The sequence below is a fragment of the Callithrix jacchus genome, chromosome 5 (genome assembly GCF_049354715.1).
Source record: "Callithrix jacchus isolate 240 chromosome 5, calJac240_pri, whole genome shotgun sequence".
NCBI classification, from domain to species: Eukaryota; Metazoa; Chordata; class Mammalia; order Primates; family Cebidae; genus Callithrix; species Callithrix jacchus.
Window position 1 is genome coordinate 143,343,716 of NC_133506.1, and position 22,046 is coordinate 143,365,761.

General features: G+C 39.2%; 1 protein-coding gene across 1 annotated transcript in view; it reads right to left on the bottom strand.

Annotated features, from left to right (window-relative positions):
• MIPEP (mitochondrial intermediate peptidase) overlaps nt 1-22,046 on the bottom strand; it is a 164,521-nt gene that overhangs the window by 63,223 nt on the left and 79,252 nt on the right. Inside the window, exons 15-16 of the mRNA XM_002748900.6 lie at nt 20,172-20,246; nt 16,822-16,941 (exon numbers count right to left, since the gene is read on the bottom strand). Coding sequence (XP_002748946.3) covers nt 16,822-16,941; nt 20,172-20,246 — 195 coding nt within the window. The remainder of the gene's footprint in view (nt 1-16,821; nt 16,942-20,171; nt 20,247-22,046) is intronic.

The following is a 22,046-nucleotide window of genomic DNA, read 5'->3' on the forward strand; positions in this document are numbered from 1 at the left end:
GTCCTCTGCTTGAAACCCTCCTATTTCACCCAGATCAGAGAAAATTCTTACACCAAGAGAACGTTCAAGTGGCCTCTAAACAGATGAAGTGCCCAGTATCATTAGTCATGAGAAAAGCGCAAATTAAAACCCTAGTGAGGTCATTCTCCATGCTTTAGAATGGCTGAAATTGAAAGACTGATAACATCCTTTTAATTGTAACCAAAGAGGATGAAACAAATATCCAAATATTGCTGGCTGGAATGTAACTCATGATAACCGGTTTGGAAAACTGGCAATAGCTACAATAAAACTAAACAAAACGTCCTCCATTTCACTCGGCAAAAATAAATGTTTATGTCCACCAAAACCCACTTACAGGAATATTCGTAGGAACCTTATTCATAAAAGCCCCAAACTGGAAATAACTCAAATGTCCATCAATAGCAGATAAATAAGTTGTGGCATATCGAAAATGAAAACACCACAAAGCAACGAAAAAGAGCAGATAACGGAAACATGCAACAAGACAGTGTGAGAACAGACATGTTGCATCAAAGTCACTAGACACAAAAGAGGATTTCTGTACGATGCAACCTAGGTAAGGCTCAAAACAGGCAAAACTGGCGGTTAACTTGTGAGGAAGGTGTATTGACTAAAAGGGGGTTGCACGGGCCTCTGGACAACTGTAGATGTTGTGTATCTTGGTCTGGGTGGTGGTTCCACAGGCAAACATATTTCCAGACGTTCATGGAGCTATAAATGAGGATTTGTGCACTTTATGTACATTATATCTCATTAAAAATATAAAAAAATTATTCAATAAATATTTATTGGGTACACACCATGATAAGTAACTAACTGTTCAGGGCCCTGGGTAAACAATAAACAAATCAGAAATGGGCCGTGCTCTTCTGTGAGGTTCACTCCAGCTGGGAAGATAGAAACGAATCAAATGGCATCAGTACATTATAAACTGGGATGACCCATCTGAAGGAAAGGACCCCAGCCCTGGGAGACTGTAACAGAGGCTGGCCAGGTCTAGAGTAGTGATGGTTCAAGCAGAAGGCAAAGGGAGTGGAAAGAGAGCACTCCAGGCAGCAGGAAAACATGCCAAGACCCCGGAGCCAAAGTAAGCAGGGTGTGTCCTGCTGGAGGAAGCTTGGGTGACCAGACCACGCAGGAACTTGCGGATGGGCAAAGGACTCTGGCCTTTAGCTTAAGAGCAATGGACGCCATTAAGGGTTTTAAGGGAAGGGATGTCATAATCAAATCTGTATTCAGAAAAGACCTCACTAATGCCGTGTGGATTTAAGAGTCGTATAGCAGATCCTTCCTAGGATACTCGTTAGGGGAAGACTATGAGTCCAGTCTAGAGCTGCTCCATCCACGAGAAAAGGCAAGAAGAATATTAAGAGAAGGATACTGAGAACTTTATGTCTTTAATTTTATTTTGAACCGAGGTAATTCATCTTCAGATCAGTGTGAGATCCACAGTACCCCAGGCTGCCTCCAGGGAAAGGGACCTGAGGAGGAGCGAGGCTGCGCTGTAAAGTTTGACGCCCTATGAGTTTGTAATCATGAATGTATATTTCTTACTCAACATATAATTAAAATTTAAAATGAACAACACTCAACCGGAACCTTCCTTATATTGCTAAGCTGCCTTGACTCCCAGTTAGTGATAAGGCACGAGGGTAAAGAGGCATGAGCCCTGTGAGTACCGTCTCCATGTGCGTTGAGTAACAATGCGGTCCTGCTCACGTTGCTTGTGGATACGAACGGGATTTACCTCAGAAAATCACCAGAGGAAAGGCTTCCTGAAATAGAAACAGCCTAAATCTAAAAGATACATGTGCATTTCTTTACTGGTAAAGAAACAACTTCTACTAACAGCCTGGACTTTCAGTTCCTTGTATCTAGGCCTGTGTCAATCTGCAGGCCAAGAGAAAAAAAAAGGTTGGGGGCGGGGATTAGGGGGCAGCACTATTCAAGAAAACCAAGACAAAAATGAAAGTTGGTGATTTGGCTCAAAGGACTATATTATAAAAACAATCCGGGTAGTCATAATTTCCCCATGTTTTAAATCACTGAAATCTAGAGTTGCAGCTGTCCCACAAACTGAAACCATATAAATTTTTAGAAAATGAGTCAATCATGAGATTAAAGTTTCAATTTATAACACTTCTGTGTTTTAGTTACAAAGTCATAAATAAACCTAGCATGACACAGAAAGTAAATATTTTCTCAGTTGTTTATGCAGGGAAAGAGGAAAGAAATTTAACATGCAATTAACCACTTAGGTGTTTCTAGATATGCACCATATGGTCTTTCTTTGTATTTAAGATAAAGACAAAAATAAATATTGTTTTCTTTAACCTAACGTTTGCTTAGCAACATCAAATATTCCAAGCTAACTCAACCCCAGGCACTAGCTTCACTTCATGGAAGAGATTTTCCATTTGCAAGAGAGCTGGGGCACAAGAATAGGAGGAAACTTCTTCCCCAGAGGAGGGGGAAATAGGAGGAATAAGGATTTTTACCAAATAGTTTAAATTGAATACTCTCGGGAGAAAGAGTAGTAAACATTTAACCAGGCTGTGGCTCCAGTCCTATTGTGTAATAGACAATATATTTGTTTATACATTAAAAAAAGGGACCCTTAGCCATTCTTTCAACCAACATCTGAAGAAGTGTGAGATAAAAATAGCCAAGGTCCAAAGCAGCCCTAAGATTGCTATATAAGGACTCCCCATACAATCAGGGTTACTCTTACCAGCCTTAGTTTAAAAATAATTGGAAAAAATCTGACTGACATCATAATCTAGATGATAGAAATAATTTAATGGATAATTAATTAGTTTCTTATCTTCAAGTCTTATCCATTATTCTAAAATTAAAGCTTTTAAAGTAAAATCATTATTATATACTTGATGCTATATGAAGTCAATATGTGATGATACACTGTTATATTAACTGAAATAAAACTGAAGATACACAGTTAAAATTAAAAACATAGGCCGGGCACGGTGGCTCACGCCTGTAATCCCAGCACTTTGGGAGGCTGAGGTGGGTGGATCACGAGGTCAAGAGATCGAGACCATCCTGGTCAACATGGTGAAACCCCGTCTCTACTAAAAATACAAAAAATTAGCTGGGCATCGTGGCGCATGCCTGTAATCCCAGCTACTCAGGAGGCTGAGGCAGGAGAATTGCCTGAACCCAGGAGGCGGAGGATGCGGTGAGCCGAGATCGCGCCGTTGTGCTCCAGCCTGGGTAACAAGAGCGAAACTCCGTCTCAATAAAAAAAATAAAATAACATAAAATAAAATAATTAAAAACATAAACACAGTTGAGAGGCTGAGGTAGGAGGATAACTTGAGGCCAGGAGTTTAAGACTAGTCTGTGAAACATAGTAAAACCTCATTTCTACCAAAAAAAAAAAAAAAAGCCAAAAAACTAGGAGTGGGGTGTGGTGGTGAGTGCCTATACTCCTAGCTACTCAGGAGCTGAGACAGAAGGATCACTTGTGCCCAGGAGGTTAAGGCTGCAATCAGCCATAATCATGCCAATGCACTCCAGCCTAGGTGATAAAGCAACATTCTGTCTCACATAAGAAACAAAAAAATGTCTATGTGTGTATATACATATATATATATATATATGTATATACACATACAATTTTTAATGACTGAGTGTTCAAATGTCACTTAATTCATCTATTATATATGTGTGTGTATATATACATATATACTCCATATATCAAACAAAGAAGCTCTTATAAACCCACTATCGGTCAGGCACAGGGGTCACACTTGTAATCTTAGCACTTTGGGAGGCCAAGGCGAGTGGATCACTTGAGGCCAGGAGTTTAAGACCAGCCTGGCCAACATGGCGAAACCCTGTCTCTACCAAAAATACCAAAATTAGCAGGGTGGTGGTGCGTGCCTGTAATCCCAGCTACTCAGGAGGCTGAGGCCTGAGAGTTGCTTGAACTAGGAAGGAAGAGGTTGCAGTGAGCTGGGATTGTGCCACTGTACTCCAGCCTGGGTGACAGGAAAGAAACTCAAGTAGTAATAATAAATCAAAGCATTAACACCAAAATTGTGTATAGCAATGCCATTTTCTCATGGTAGGTTTTTTCTTTTTTTTTTTTGTTTGTTTTTTGAGACTATTAAATGCTACCTGACTTCAAACTATACTACAAAGCAACAGTAACAAAAAGAGCATGGTACTGGTATAAAAACAGATCTATAGACATGGAACAGAACAGAGGACTCAGAAATAACATCTACAACCATCTGATCTTTGATAAACCTGAGAGAAGCAAGGGGAAAGGGTTTCCTATCTAATAAACGGTGTTGGAAAAACTAGCTAGCCATATGAAGAAAGGCAAAACTGGATCCCTTCCTTACACCTTATACAAATATTAACTCAAGACAGATTGAAGACTTAAACTTAAGACTTAAAATCATAAAAACCCTAGAAGGAAACCTAGATAACAGCATGCAGAACATAGGCATGGGCAGACTTCATGACTAAATCACCAAAAGCAATGGCAACAAAAGCCAAAATAGACAAATGGGATCTAATTAAACTAAAGAGCTTCTGCACAGCAAAAGAAACTATCATCAGTGTGTGAACAGGCAACCTACACAATAGGAGAAAATTTTTGCAATCTATCCATCTGACAAAGGGCTAATATCCAGAATCTACAAAGAACTTAAACAAATTTATAAGAAAAAAACAAATAACCCCATCAAAAAGTGGACGAAGGATATGAACAGATGCTTCTCAAAAGAAGACATTTATGCAGCCAACAAACATGAAAAAACGCTCATCATCACTGGTCATTAGAGAAATGCAAGTCAAAACCACATGGAGATACCATCTCACTCCAGTTAGAATGCTGATCATCAAAAAGTCAGGAAACAACGGATGCTGGAGAGGATGTGGCAAAATAGGAACAGTTTTACACTGTTGGTGGGAGTGTAAATTAGTTCAACCATTGTGGAAGACAGTGTGTTGATTCCTCAAGGATCTAAAACTAGAAATACCATTTGACCCAGCAATGCCATTACTGGGTATACACCCAAAGGATTATAAATCAATCTACTATAAAGACACATGCACACGTATGTTTACTGCAGCACTGTTCACAATAACAAAGTGAACCAACCCAAATGTCCGTCAATGACAGTCTAGATAAAGAAAATGTTGCATATATACACCATGGAATACTATGCAGCCATAAAAAGGATGAGTTCATGTCCTTTGTAGGGACTAAAGCTGGAAACCATCATTCTCAGCAAAGTAACACAAGAACCAAAAACCAAACACTGCATTTTCTCACTCATAAGTGGGAGTTCAACAATGAGAACACATGGACACAGGGAGGGGGACATCACACACTGGGGCCTATTTAGAGGGTGGGGGACTTGGGGAGGGGTAGCATTAGGAGAAATACCTAATGCAGATGATGGGTTGATGGGTGCAGCAAACCACCATGGCACGTGTATGCCTATGTAACAAACCTGCATATTCTGCACATGTACCCCAGAACTTAAGTATATATAAAAAAGGTGTTAACACATAGAAAGAAGAAAAAACCAAAACTCCGTACAGTAAATATAACAGTACTCTCAAAATCTCTCTGCTGTCTTCTATTATACTGATTTCATCTCCCTATTCTCATCTTCCCACGTGGTTAAGAGGCCTGCTTAGAAGTTAATCTGGATAAGCACACTATGTAAACAACCACGCTCACCCCTAGCTGCGCTCCATCCATCTCCCGGCTGGTACAGTGGGTACTTTCCTATGCACACATAATCATGGCAACAGTAGTGTCAGCTTAGGAATCTGCTCTAGAAACCAAGCAATTTTAACATGGGAAGCCCTCGAATTACGTATAAGTTGTCTGCTAAGTGTTCATTCATTAGTTTGTTACTCAGGAACTCGGAACATACATCCAAAAACAAATGTCCTATAAGCGATGTTTCACGCCACCATTCAGCCAATGTAACCCTAAAATAACAGAAAGGAGCAGAGCATCATACTGTTGGGATTGTAGTAGTAGAAACGGACAAGAAAATTATGTTTTAAATTTTGGGTTTTGCTGGTCCTTGAGGAAAGAAAATGATGTTTTAAATTTCGGGATTTGCTGGTTGTTGAGAAAACGCTGTTGCAATGAGAGAATCATGCCAGCCACATTGGCTGACCCAGTCTGTGCCCTTTGACAGACACTCCTCTGGGTAATCTCCTCAATTTTCTCTCATCCTACACCATGAACTCTTCCTGCTGCCCATTTCCACAGTGAGTACCCTCACCAGACTAATGACTCCCAAATCTGCGGAGCTCCCACCTTGCTCCGTCTCGTGGGCTGCAGACCCACTGGCGCAACACTGTTCACCTCCACTTGGATATTCCACAGTCACATCAAGCAAAACTCATCATCTGTGCATCCACTTGGATGTTCCACAGTCACATCAAGCGAAACTCATCATCTGTGCATCCACTTGGATGTTCCACAGTCACATCAGGCGAAACTCATCATCTGTGCATCCACTTGGATGTTCCACAGTCACATCAGGCGAAACTCATCATCTGTGCATCCACTTGGATGTTCCACAGTCACATCAGGCGAAACTCATCATCTGTGCATCCACTTGGATGTTCCACAGTCACATCAAGCGAAACTCATCATCTGTGCATCCACTTGGATTTTCCACAGTCACATCAAGCGAAACTCATCATCTGTGCATCCACTTGGATGTTCCACAGTCACATCAAGCGAAACTCATCATCTGTGCATCCACTTGGATGTTCCACAGTCACATCAAGCGAAACTCATCATCTGTGCATCCACTTGGATGTTCCACAGTCACATCAAGCGAAACTCATCATCTGTGCATCCACTTGGATTTTCCACAGTCACATCAAGCGAAACTCATCATCTGTGCATCCACTTGGATGTTCCACAGTCACATCAAGCGAAACTCATCATCTGTGCATCCACTTGGATGTTCCACAGTCACATCAAGCGAAACTCATCATCTGTGCATCCACTTGGATGTTCCACAGTCACATCAAGCGAAACTCATCATCTGTGCATCCACTTGGATGTTCCACAGTCACATCAAGCGAAACTCATCATCTGTGCATCCACTTGGATGTTCCACAGTCACATCAAGCGAAACTCATCATCTGTGCATCCACTTGGATGTTCCACAGTCACATCAGGTGAAACTCATCATCTGTGCATCCACTTGGATGTTCCACAGTCACATCAGGCGAAACTCATCATCTGTGCATCCACTTGGATATTCCACAGTCACATCAAGCGAAACTCATCATCTGTGCATCCACTTGAATATTCCAGTCACATCAAGCGAAACTCATCATCTGTGCATCCACTTGGATGTTCCACAGTCACATCAAGCGAAACTCATCATCTGTGCATCCACTTGGATGTTCCACAGTCACATCAAGCGAAACTCATCATCTGTGCATCCACTTGGATGTTCCACAGTCACATCAAGCGAAACTCATCATCTGTGCATCCACTTGGATGTTCCACAGTCACATCAAGCGAAACTCATCATCTGTGCATCCACTTGGATGTTCCACAGTCACATCAAGCGAAACTCATCATCTGTGCATCCACTTGGATGTTCCACAGTCACATCAAGCGAAACTCATCATCTGTGCATCCACTTGGATGTTCCACAGTCACATCAAGCGAAACTCATCATCTGTGCATCCACTTGGATGTTCCACAGTCACATCAAGCGAAACTCATCATCTGTGCATCCACTTGGATGTTCCACAGTCACATCAGGCGAAACTCATCATCTGTGCATCCACTTGGATGTTCCACAGTCACATCAGGTGAAACTCATCATCTGTGCATCCACTTGGATATTCCACAGTCACATCAGGCGAAACTCATCATCTGTGCATCCACTTGGATATTCCACAGTCACATCAAGCGAAACTCATCATCTGTGCATCCACTTGAATATTCCAGTCACATCAAGCGAAACTCATCATCTGTGCATCCACTTGAATATTCCAGTCACATCAAGCGAAACTCATCATCTGTGCATCCACTTGGATATTCCACAGTCACATCAAGCGAAACTCATCATCTGTGCATCCACTTGAATATTCCAGTCACATCAAGCGAAACTCATCATCTGTGCATCCACTTGGATATTCCACAGTCACATCAAGTGAAACTCATCATCTGTGCATCCACTTGGATGTTCCACAGTCACATCAAGCGAAACTCATCATCTGTGCATCCACTTGGATGTTCCACAGTCACATCAGGTGAAACTCATCATCTGTGCATCCACTTGGATATTCCACAGTCACATCAAGCGAAACTCATCATCTGTGCATCCACTTGGATATTCCACAGTCACATCAAGCGAAACTCATCATCTGTGCATCCACTTGGATGTTCCAGTCACATCAAGCGAAACTCATCATCTGTGCATCACTCAATGCAAAGCAGCTACCACTCCTCCTGTGCTCCACGTTTCTGAACGTCATTCCCATCCCCACAGATGGCCCATTTTATTAAAACAGTGGGTGTCACTCCCGCTCCTCTTTTATCACCACCTCCCAAACTAGCAAGCACCAAACACCCAGGTCTGTCTGAAGGCTGCCCTGAACCCCTAGAGCACTCCTCTATTCTGACTGGTCATCTTGTTTCTTTAGCCTACGGGAACATTTGCTGATGCAAAACAAATAGGTGTAGGTCGCCACACCATCAAGGGTGAGGAGCAATGCAAGAGCCCTACTAAAACATTAAAGGCACCTTTTTCTCATGAATGTTTCAGGGAAGGAGCCTCCCTCTGGAAATTAGAAATGAGGATTCCCAATATAGCCTCAGTGTCAGTTGTATATGCATCAGAATGCCTCAATCTTCTGATCTTTTATGCTCAGTTCCTCTGCTCATAACTCAATGCAATTTGATAGGCTTGATAAATATTTTGCTTAATAATGAGATGTTTGACAGGACAGCCAGATATAATGAAGAATTAGCGAGCAAATACACATCTCAAAAGTCATTTTGGATACAGGCTCCATGAGAGCCAGGATTCTGGTCTACTTTATTCACTGTTGTATCTATTGCTTAGCCCATGCGGCAGCACACAGTAGGTACTTAATAAAAATATAACACAAACAAACATTATAGAAATTATTAAAAATTTATAAATATTAACCATTACAATATAAATACAAAAAGCATATTATTGTATAACTATTTTAACTGGGATCTGAAATAGTTTTCTTTATGCTAAATACAAACAAAAGTGTGTTTGCTCTTTGGTGTGTCTGATTAAATTTAACACAATTTTCTGCAGTTCTTTTTTCTAACAACACAGTTTGCTACAGATAGAGAATTATACTTAATATGAAATATGTATCACTTCTACTTAATTAGAATTAATAGAAATGAGTATGGATAGAAACCAGTCTCCAGCAGCAGCAGCCTTTCTCAACTGATACACCTTGAGCATACTGCAGCAAATTAGGTCTGCTTATGTCCCCAGTAAGCCTGCAGCACACACCTACCAAAAAGACGGGTAGGTAACCAATGTGTATAGATTATATAAACTCCCTGATACAGTCTAGATGTGTGTTTCTGCCCAATCTCACCTCAAATCGTAATCTGCAACGTTGGAGGTGGGGCCTGGTAGGAGGGGACTGGATCACTGGGGCGGATTCTCATGGTTTAACACCATCCCCGTTGATGTCGTTGACACAACAGTGAGTTCTTGAAAGATCTGGCTGTTTAAAAGTATGTGGCACTTACCCCCACCTCTTTCTCGCTCCTGCTCCCACCATGTGAGACACCTCACTCCCCTTTGCCTTCTGCCATGATTGTAAATTTCCTGAGGCCTTCCCAGAAGCTGAGCAGATGCCAGGGCTATGCTTCCTGTACGGCCTGCAAAACCATAAGCCAATTAAACTTCTCTCTCTCTTTTTTTTTTTTTATAAATTACTCAGTCTCAGGCATTTCTTTGTCGTAATGCGAGAATGAATTAATACATCTAATACATCCCTCAACTCTTCTCTAGGGTAAATTAGAATAATTTATTTTTTTAGATAGAGTCTTGCTCTGTCACCCAGGCTGGAGGGCAGTAGTGTGATTCTGGCTCACTGGAACTGCCACCTCCCAGGTTCAAGTGATTCTCCTGTTTCAGCCTCCTGAGTAGCTGGAACTACAGGCACATAACACCATACCCAGCTAATTTTGTTTTGTATTTTAGAAGAGACAGGGTTTCACCATGTTGCCCAGGCTGGTTTCAAACTCCTAAGCTCAGGCAATCCGCCCACCTCAGCCTCCCAAAGTGCTAGGATTATAGGTGTGAACCACTGTGCCTGGCCAAATTAGAATAATTTTTAACTAATGTTAACACTGTGCCACTACAATATGCCAGTTTGTTGTTGCATGTGAAAATAAAACCCTAAATGTAGAATCAATCCTATTCCCAAGAAACATGTTTTCGTTTCATATTCTTTGTTGGTGTTTGCTCTAACAAGGACCAAATATCAACATATCCTTCAGTCCTAGCAACTGCTTTCCTATAATAACTTTTTCATTTTAGCTTTAAGCAACTTTATGCCATCAAGATGGTGAATTTTAAATTGTGAGTTGTGAAGAAAGACACTTTTCTTAGACATGTTATTATATTTTCATGTAAATACTTACAGTGCTCAGAACTTTCTTATTCTGTTTTCAATTTGAGGTTGCTAAAGGGCAAAAGGAATCTCACCGGTAGCAAGATTTATTCAGAGAACGCTCACTCAGAACAGCTGTGCTGGATACATAGCTTCACCACCCAAACCCACAAGCCTACAAAATGAGGTCAAAACACTAAAATACAACTGCGTCATTAACAGAGCTTCAAAACCCAGTCAGCTGTTCACGTTTTGTACTTGAAAAATACACATTAGGACAGAGTCAGAGGATCAAAGGGTAGAAGTTTCATCCCAGAGTTTCCTGGACACAACTATATATCAACTGTGTCAGAGAGGAGGGTGGAAATTTGAAATTACAAACCTAGAAAGCTATAAAAATAAAAATAACAGATTTTCTATTTTCTGAATTAAAAACAGGAGAGATACACAATCACTTTGGAAAAACTATTCTGAGAAGAGACAGTCATGAATATAAAAAACACAACACAACACTGTTCTCTAAATGGAAGAGAAGTGGTAACGGCAGAAGGCAAGCCTGTTTGTATCCATTGTGCTATTGCCTTCTATTCACAAATGAGTAGACACTTTTGGATTTCCAGCACCAAACTACTGTTAGATAGAATAGCAAGTAAGTACAAATTGGCTTATGTTTTATACAGTGACTCAGCATGCACAAAATAAAATGCTGACACTAGAAGGCTACTTACTGACTTGTAAAGAAAGCATCATTATTTAATATGGCATATCTACAGAGTTGCCCCTGTTAAATAGTTGTAGTCACGTAAATGCAGTTTTCCAAAGTATGACCTACATAAAGCTAGTGCCTAGAAATTATCCATGAAGACTTCCAGGGTTAATACATTTGAGGGAAGTGCACTAGAGACTCATAATGTTCGTGAGCATATCACAGATTCCAAGTACGTATGCAGTAGAGAACCCAGCTCAATGCTGTTTAAACATATTGCTCAAAGAAAGATAACTAATGCAACAGTATATTCCCAAGATGAGTAATTAACGCACTTAAAGAAGTGCTAAATGCAAAATCACTGTCCAGAAGTTTAGACCCGATTATGCACCTACCTTTGTATTAATTCTATAAGCATTATAAATACTCTTTGTTGCTTATATTTTCCTTTTCTCATCATTTATTTGCGGGAATAAAAGGATTCATTTCAGAGAAAAAATTTCTGGAGACAAGTTCACACTGTCACTCTTTGGCCTGCATGGGAAGGCCCTACAAAGTCATCTTCTATCTGATACGGAAGTTGAAAGCCTTGCAGTCGTTTCATCCCTGTGGATCTTGCTCACCTCAACCCCTGTATCCAGTCACCTCTGATACACTGATTCTGCCTTCTGCACTGTCCTCAGGTCCGTTTCAACCTTCCACTCCCCACAGTCACTGTTCTAGTTCGAACCAGCAGCAGCTTTGCCAACATCCATTCTTGGCATACCCCATACCTTGTAGCCCAAATCACCTTTTAATCCTTGGAAGTGTTTTCTATCTGCCAAGACTATATGTCTACTATTAGTATAAAGAATGACAAAGTCATCAACCGTGTACCCACCAGTTTAAGTAAATATTTCTAAGACTCCTGTGAATTCTGTGCTTATAATTCCCTCGCTTTTCTTTATATTCTTACCACACATGCATTTATCTGACAATGTGCTGCTTAGTTTTGCATCACTTTGGACTTCATATAAATGTACTAGTTTGATTCATGTGGTATTCATTTATTTCACTTTATGCTTGTGAGGCTCATCATCTGCGGCCTTCAATTTCCACAGCTGAACAGTATTTTAGCTGCATGCACAAATTGTTTATCCATTCCTCTGATGCCAGTCACTTGGGTTCTTCCCAGAATCCTCCCCCTCATATTTTTTTTTTGTTAAAACTTACAAACAGTGCTGTTATAAACCCTCATATTTTTCACGCCTGGCACAGAAAAGTATACCTGGTAGAGAATGTACAACGTTTTTTTCTAGGTTATATTTGGAATTGAATTGCTGAGTCACAGGGTGGTCCATATTCAGATTTCGCAGATCCGTTTTGCAAAGTGGTTGTATCAGCTTGCACTTCTACCTGCAGTGTGTAAGAGTTCCTATGACCCCACATCCTTGCCAACATCTGGTAATGTCAATTGTTTTGTTTTTTGCCAAACCAGTGATAGTAAAATGTTTTGGGAGTATCGTAACGTGGTTTTTTTTTTTTTTTTTGAGACAGAGTTTCGCTCTCGTTACCCAGGCTGGAGTGCAATGGCACAATCTCGGCTCACCGCAACCTCCGCCTCCTGGGTTCAGGCAATTCTCCTGCCTCAGCCTCCCGAGTAGCTGGGATTACAGGCACGTGGTTTTAATGTGCATTCACTGATTAATATGTATTTTATGCCATTTTTTACAAATCCATGTCTTCTGCTCATTCAAAGTAATTTAAAAATATATCCTTTTTCAATGGCCAGGCACAGTGGCTCACACATGTAACCCTAGTACTTTGGGAGGCTGAGGAGGGCGGACCACTTGAGGTCAGGAATTCGAGACCAGCCTGGCCAACATGCTGAAACCCCATCTCTACTAAAAATACAAAAATTAGCCAGGTATGGTGACACCTGTAATCCCAGCTACTCAAGAAGCTGAGGTGAGACAACTGCTTGAACACGGGAGGCAAAGGGTGCAGTAAGCGGAGACTGCACTACTGCACTCCAGCCTGGGCAACAGAGCAGGACTCCATTTCAAGGAAAAAAAAAAAGGTAAGTCTTATGCTACATGGTATTTCAGTTTCAGTATCATTAAATTTGTCAGTCTTTTGCTTTACATTTAATGGCTTTTCTATTGTACACAGAAAATCCCCAACTTACTTAAGATTTTTTAACTTTAAGGTTTTTCAACTTCACAATCATGTAAAAGCAATATGCATTCAGTAGAAACTGTACTTTGGGTACCAGATACCCATTTTGGTTTTTGCTTTCAGTACAGTATTCAATAAATTACATGAGATATTCAACACTTTATTATAAAATAGGCTTTGTGTTAGATGAGTCTGCCCAACTGCAGGCTAATACAAGTGTTCCGAGCACATTCAAGGTAGGCTAGGCTAAGCTATCATGTTCAGCAGTGCAGGGGTATTAAATGTAATTTTGACTTATGACAGTTTCAACTTACAATGGGTTTATTGGGACCTGACTGCAACTTGAGGACTATCTGTACAAATATAAGATATTCAGAGTGGGTATAAAAAAAACACTATTTCAAGTTGAAAGATGAAGAAAAAGAAAAACAAACAAAAAACAAAAAAACATTATTATGGCTGGGCACAGCAGCTCGCACCTGTAATCCCAGCATTTAGGGAGGCCAAGGCAGGAGGGTTAACTGAGGTCAGGAGCTTGAGACCAGCTTGGCCAACATGGTAAAACCCCGTCTCTACTAAAAATACAAAAATTAGCTGGGCATGGTGGCTCACACCTGTAATCCGAGCTACTTGGGAGGCTGAGGCAGGAGAATTGCTTGAACCCAGGAGGCAGAGGTTGCAGTGAGCCAAGAACACGCCACTGCCCTCCAGCCTGGGTGACAGTGCAAGACGCTCTCAAAAAACAAAACACACACACACACACACACACACACGCACACACACACTCATATTCTTTTGTATTATGTTTAAAAATGTAAAGCTTTACTTCACATTTGGGTCTTTAACCATTTTTTGTGTGCAGTGTGATACAGAGCAGCATTTTTTTTTCCTTCTAGATGATCAATCACTAAAACACCACTTTAAAAAATTGTTCCTTCTTCACCCGCTGATCTACAGTGTCACTCAACCTATATTCAAGAGTCTATGAATTTGCTGAGTCTGCTTTTGGGCTCTAGTTCCTGTTCCATTGCTATCTGTGCATCCCCATACCAATGTTACGCTGTCTCAATTCCTACAGTTTTATTTGAATCCTGAGTGGTCAAGTTCACCAACATGCTGTTGGGAAGGTTACAGGCTTGATGAATGAATTGAGAAACAAATGAGGAAATGCAGAAGTTTCGGAGTAGGAAGAGTAAGATATTTGTGCAAATCTAAACAAACTCAGACTTTTTTTTTTAAGGCAAGCCTTAAAATAATGTCTTTTTTTCTCTAAACATAGCTATGCTCCTTTTAAAGACCTTTTAAAACAATTTACATGAAGAGCGATGGTACTGAACATGAATTGTGGAGCTAATTGCAGTAAAGAGATACATATTTTTATTTTCTCAAAAGGCCTAAGGACAAGGCACATGGACTCAGCATCACCCTTCCTTTCAAATTAATAGTGATTTGTGGATTGTTGAGTCAGAGTTTGGTTGCCACTATTACTTCATCTTTGTATATTAATGATTACAGAGAAGAAATCTGGATGGTAAAAGAAGTTGACTTTTGAAAAGATACATAGTTACATTATTATAAGACTTAAGATTAAAAAAAGAGCAGAGGGCAAGCAACTCAGTCAAGCTGAAGTTTTGCAGCTTTGGCAAACATCCCAGTTCTACTAATGTTAGTCTTAGTCATGAAATTTAACTCATATCCATGAAGAAGAATATAAGATAAGAACAAAAACAGACAAGTCCCAAAGCAGGTGAATCAGGAAATGCTCTGTGAACTGGAAAATGCTAGGAAAATCTTGGCAATTGTTTTTATTATTTATTTCATGAAGAATTAGATTATTCTTATCACTATAAATTTTCACTAGCACAATCATCAAGAGCTCAGCAGTACCAAGTATTAGAACAGTAAATTACATGTAGGATCAAAAACAGGTAGTATGACTAGCATTATATACTTGTAGCAGATGATTAAGCTTCTAAGACAATCAAAAACTAATGACAAAGGGGTATTATAAAGATAAAACATCCTGTTGCTTCACTTGCCTGGTAAATACGATCTTTTCCCATGCGTATTTGAGCATTAGGACCTGAATATTTAGTGGACAGTTGCAGTTTATTGATTAACTTAACCTCTTGGCACATGTTCTGCTATCCAATCATATAGCAAATAAAATCTTTGACATTTATTCTGCTTTTTATAGTTTACAAAACACTTTCAAATTAGCTCTCTTTCTCTTAGACCAACGAGGCTAGAAGGACATAAACCTGAACCTACCAGTAGTCCTCAAACCATCCAGTCTGGGGAGACTGCCTGAGAATGAAAAGAACCCAGAAAAACACAGAGCTGAGGAGAGGAAAGAGAAAGAAAAATTTCTAACAATTCTGTGAGAGACCTAAATCCAACTTACCTGAAACACCCCTATACCCCTGCACCTTTCAGTTCTAGGACTCAATAAATTCCATTTTCTATTTAAGTCCATGTGAACTGTTTCCATCACTTGCAACTGACAGAGGTCTGAGTAAAGTTAAGTCAGTCACATTGCTAAGTGCACCAGGAGTCACGTTGCTCATTGCACCAGGAGTCAGGGTGATCAACTGCTCCTTACAGGAACCTTTGAGTGATGAAAAAAGCCTGTTTGTTTTGAACCCCAATACACTCATTTAACTACCTAGATGATCTCAGACAGGACATATAATGTGTATGTGCCTCCAAATGAACCCCCAATACAAGGATATTATCTAATTTATAAGGTTATTTTGAGAGCTAAATTAGAGATCTTTTCCCAAAGAAAGTAGATGGAATCTGGCGCCTAAAATCAAATGAATGGTAACATTACTTCTCCTCTCTCTCCTGATAGGTACTCAACAAGATAAGAAATGTAAAGCATCTATCATAATTCCTGGCACAATATAAGATACTCAATACATGTTAATTCTCTTTCCAATGAAAATGATTCTGGATTGGTAATTACATTCATCTTACATCACTATTTTTCATGTTACAGAAAAATAACTAAAAAGAAGAATATAGATCAACTCCAAGGGCCTTTGTAACCCCCACATTTCCAGAAAGGAGGAAAAACACTGCTGGAGGATAGAAAATAAGAACAAATAAATGGGTAGTTGGAAATATTAAACAAGCCAGGCAATTTCCAGCATGTGTGCCATGTGAAGCCTCAACATATATGTAGGGATTTCAGGTCCTCCCAAGGAAAAGGTGATCACAACCTACAGAAGTACTAGCAGAACCACTCAGTACACACAACAGAAGGCAAATGCTGGACTCACAGTATTTGGAATGTATGGTAAGCCATAGAATTTCTCTTGTGTTTCCTTGAGAATGTCTGTGGTTGAATTCCTCAGGGGATGCTTCCCATGGTAGATTTGATCCAGAGTGGCATAAAAGACCTAGACAGATAAAAACATCTACTTAGTTTTGGTGGCCCATCCTCACATCTAACACGTGGTGGACCAAAGATGCTGTAAGTGCACTAGGGTGACAGTTAACAAATCACAGTTGCAAAGTCACAAAAATAAACTTAAATGGTTTGAGATGTATTTCATACCACATTTAAGACCACGCTAAAGATGAAAAGGAATGCTCTCGACCTTTTCATAAATAAGAATTTTAAAGAATTTTGAATCATATCCATAAGATACTCTTTAAGTACAATGTGGCAAATTAAATATGTGACCACAAAACTGGAATTTTGCCAAAATATATGTATACGGAAATATACAAAAACAGTTACAACTTTTGACCCTCCTGTTTGGTTTCCTCCTGGAATCCTGATATACCTTAAATGAGAGACATGAAATGGTCAGAATCCTACCTAGTTTTATGATGAAAGGTGAAAGAAAAATAGGTGTGGTGGGGATAGAGAAAGAAACAGCAATGCAGCATCTGGTGAGTACAGATGTATCCAAGAATTCTGATGCAGCTGCTAGAGAGGTTGGAACTAGAACCCCACACCTGGTGTCAGGAAGTACAAAGGAAGCAGCTGCTGTATAGGATAATTTTGGCTCAACTAGGTGACCAGGGGAAAAGAAGCACTCTCCTCTGGGTAGAGGATATAGGCCACTAAGACACAGTAGGAGAAGAAAGCACTAAAGAAAGTCCGGACATGAAATTTGCTCTTCACAAAGTACTGAAAACTAAATTTTCAGTTTCACAGAAATCTAAAATAAACATAAGGTACTTTTTCACTGCAACATTTGACTCAAATATTGTTTCTGAACACTGAGTTGAACATTTGACTGCGTGGAGGCAAGTAGAAAATGCTTTATTTTACAGGACAAATTTTGACATGCAATTATGCTTCTGATATGTATCTTTGTGATTCAGAAATGGGATTTGTAGAGAATGTGCAGCTGTTGACTTGAAAGAAGTGAGGATTAGTTTGAATAAAAGAAAAAATTTAAATGACCTCTAGCTTCTGGCTGCATTTAGATATAGAATTATGGTTCTAAATTATAGAGTTAAGTTTAAACCTTCCCTAGAAAAATACAGACATTTCCTAAATATAAATATTGCTTTCTTCTAACTGGTAATCTAAACATACAGCTAAATATAGCTTTTTCAATTCTACATTTTATAATGAATAACAATGCATAAAGATAATCAGAGAAGCCAAAATTACTCAATGTCTTGCCTATATTCTAACAGAGCAAATTATCAGGAACTGAAACTTTTACATTCTAACCTCAACTGAGATGTTATTTTGTCCCAAGTATAAATAAATCAGAATTCAGGAGTTTCATTTCTTCATTTATGCCTTTTACAAATGATACAAACATGGGGTAACTTTTTTGAATTAATACAAAAACAGAGAAAAATAAATACGGAAGCAGAGCAAAATAAATTAAATGTGCATTCTTTTTATGCTTATTTGCTGATAAACTAAACAATTCCAAAGTGATGAGCCTATCTGCCCACCCAGGGAGTCAATGCATTCCTGGGATCAAGAAGCTTATTAAGCCACAGAAAAATATTAAGAGCCTATTTTAAAACAATAATTTGAAAATATGTATAGTTCTAAAAACACTGTTTATGTCCCCATAGGAAGCTGATGATTCACTTCCTTCCCCCGCTTGTTTGTCGTCACTGTCCAAGTGTAATAATGTAACAGCCGGACCCGGGCAGCTCCTCTAGCAGGGCTTTGTCTCTCTCTGTCTCTAGGGGGCTATTGTTTTTGGAGGGTGGGGGAAGGAAAGGTTGGTTTTCCATTTTAAAAGAAAATTATTAGAACAACTTTTCAAGAAGCAAGCCACAAAACAGACTTTTAAAAGGTAGGCCTTTTACCAAGACACCAGCAAATCAAAAGACTTTTGCCAAGTAATCTTAATTTTTAAAAATAATTCAGAAATCCTTTAAAATTTATATTGATAGAATAGATACTGAGTAATATAAAGCAGATGTAAATTCATGGTTTTGTCTATATAACAGATTTCCTACACTGAAACATGTATTCCATGCTTCAAGGTACAGAAAAACAGCGCATTCATTACTTTCTAGGGACTGAATTTTACAAAACTACAAAGCAATTCAATAGTGGTTACTTTCTAAAACCGGTAACTGAATCATCACACAGTGAATACTGCCTAAGATGAGAGACGGGTGTTTAGGGTGTTTATACAACTCCCAAGACCTGAGGAGGAGCTAGAATTCCATAAACAATCTCAGTCATTACAAACATCTATGCATCTGGTGACATGCAGACCTGGCATCCAGATGGTTCATGAAAGTTTTCTCATCTTCATCTGGAAACCTGGGAAGTTGGTTTTGAATATTATCTAAAACTAACAGTAATTACTATCTAAACTTCAAACCTAAAACCAAAAATTTTTAAAAGACACAAAATGAATAAACATATATATATATAATTAAGTTTGAGCCTTAATTTAGTTGGTGAAATGTGTGATTAGAAGTCATGTAATTTTTCTAAGCTTTGATTTTTCCCAACTGAAAATGGGAAATCATCTTTTTTTTTTTTTTTTTTTGAGATGGAGTCTCACTCTGTTGCCCAGGCTGGAGTGCAGTGGCATGATCTGGGCTCACTGTAACATCTGCTTCTCAGGGTTCAAGCGATTCTCCTGCCTCAGCCTCCTGAGTAGCTGAGATTACAGGCACTCACTAGCACGCCCAGCTAATTTTTTTTTTTTTGAGACGGAGTTTTGCTCATGTTACCCAGGCTGGAGTGCAATGGCGCGATCTCGGCTCACCGCAACCTCCGCCTTCTGGGTTCAGGCAATTCTCTTGCCTCAGCCTCCTGAGTAGCTGGGATTACAGGAGTGTGCCACCATGCCCAGCTAATTTTTGTATTTTTAGTAGAGATGGGGTTTCACCATGTTGGTCAGGCTGGTCTCGAATTCCTGATTTCGTGGATCTGCCCACCTTGACCTCCCAAAGTGCTGGGATTACAGGCGTGAGCCACTGCACCCAGCCAGAAAATAATCTTATTTAACGCCTACTTCATAAGGGCAGTGTGAGGATGTATGAGTCAATTTTGCTCAAGTTCTTTGAACTCAGATGAAAGATGCTTTAGAAGCATAATTATTATAATACATAGGTATCACTGGCAAGAATTTAAAGTTATATATTTACTTGGGATAATAACTCTGGAAAACTTCATACATACCTGAAGTTGCATATCAGCTGCAGCACAAACCTTTTTAGATTCACAAAGACGAGACACCATAGTTTTTGGCAGTGGCTTGATAAAACAAAAGAATATGAATGTGAGCAAACTGCTTAATAAGTCACTGTACTATATATATTATACTTATGCCTCAGGAAATTTAAAAAGAACATCAAATGTAAAATGAGTAACATAATTTCATTATAGTTTAAAAATAATAACTTTAAATATTTTAGTTGGCAAGACAACATGAATAAAGACATTCTGTTTTATTTCAAAAAGTGGTAATTGTCAAATAAGAGTTTGTACATGAAAATACAGGATTATGTGGAACTAAGATACTGGCGCTGATCTTGAAAAATCTATTTAAAACCTTACACAGAATACTTTTTCTGTTCCTTTGCTAACAGTGAGTAGCTGTTCAAATACTCTCTTGACTTCTAAGTGCATGTAATAACTGACAATAGAACTAAAAGATGAGAATGTCAAGAAATAAATGGTAATTCACGGTGTCAGTCAGTGTTAATGCTGAACTGATATCCTAACAAATAGTCATAACAGTGAATTGGAGATTTTCTTTTCCAACTTGAAAGAACTGTAGAGCTTGTTAGTTTAATGTCCCTATGTGATTTAAGGCTTTCTTTTTGAGATGAATTAGGCCTAACTCTGTAACACACAGATCCTCTTAGAAATAAATAGTGTAGTTGAACAAGAAATTTGCTCCATCTCACTCAATTTTAAAATAATTAATACTGATGTTTATTAAAGAAACATACCAATTTACATAACTATTTACAACCTAGCTAAGCTAAAAGGCCCCCTAAAGAGAAACATTATAGAAAGACCAGTGGCAAGTTACTCAGTGGTTTGGTTGTATAGATTTAGCACCTGTGAATGAGAATGCGAGCTGTCTGCTGGAAGGGAGAACTAGCCACTGCTTTGTAGGCATCCATTCCCAGGGTCTAGAACAGTGCCTGGAGCCGGCAGACACTCAGAAAAGGTTTGTGAATGAATGAACTAATAGAAGAACCGCTAGGAAATGGCTTCTTAAGTGAAAGACACAGAATCTGCTGACCGCTCAGATGACAAACCTGCAGCCTTTTCTCTTTCCATTTGTTAGCTCGAGAAGCAAATTTGGCAGAAAAGACCATTTTAAAGACTTAAGACACAGATGGGACGAAGCTACATAATGTGGATTCTGGTACAGGTCACAGGCCTGGGGCTTTCTAAAACCAGGGGCACCCATCTTGTATGAAAGAAATATTTCCTCAAACACAATTTTTTAAAGTCAAGATTTAGTTAAGTCATATCTGCCAATAGATTCCATTAAAAAGTTCACGTTTCTTTAAACCTTACTTTATATCATATTTTATATTGTTGACAGGATTCATGCTACATTTAAAAGATTTTTCAGGCGTCACCAAGTTTTAATAGTTTTATTTTTACAAAAAAAGTATATGTGGAAGGATGATACTGAAACCACTTTAGCAGAATTGTAAATAAGAGAAGTCTAACATGACTGACTCCATCCTGCTTCTAACCTCACAGGCTACACTGTCTTTAGCTTATTCTAGTGTAGAGGCCAAGAGAACTGTGAGAAAAATTTGGTTTATAGTTAAACTTTGAGGCAAGGAAAACTGACCTTCCTGCTTGTTTGGGGACTGAAGCCACATTCCTAAGGCTGGATTTGAATTATGGTAGGGGTCTGGACTTTGCTGAACAATAGACACACTTAATCAATGACTGACCTGCCACTGCTAAGTTTGCTTTTCTATAAATTGCTTACTGCCACAGAATCACATAACCGGAAGCTATAACTTGTAACTTCCCCAACTATTCCTGTAGATAACATCACCATTGTGGAACCTAGAGAAC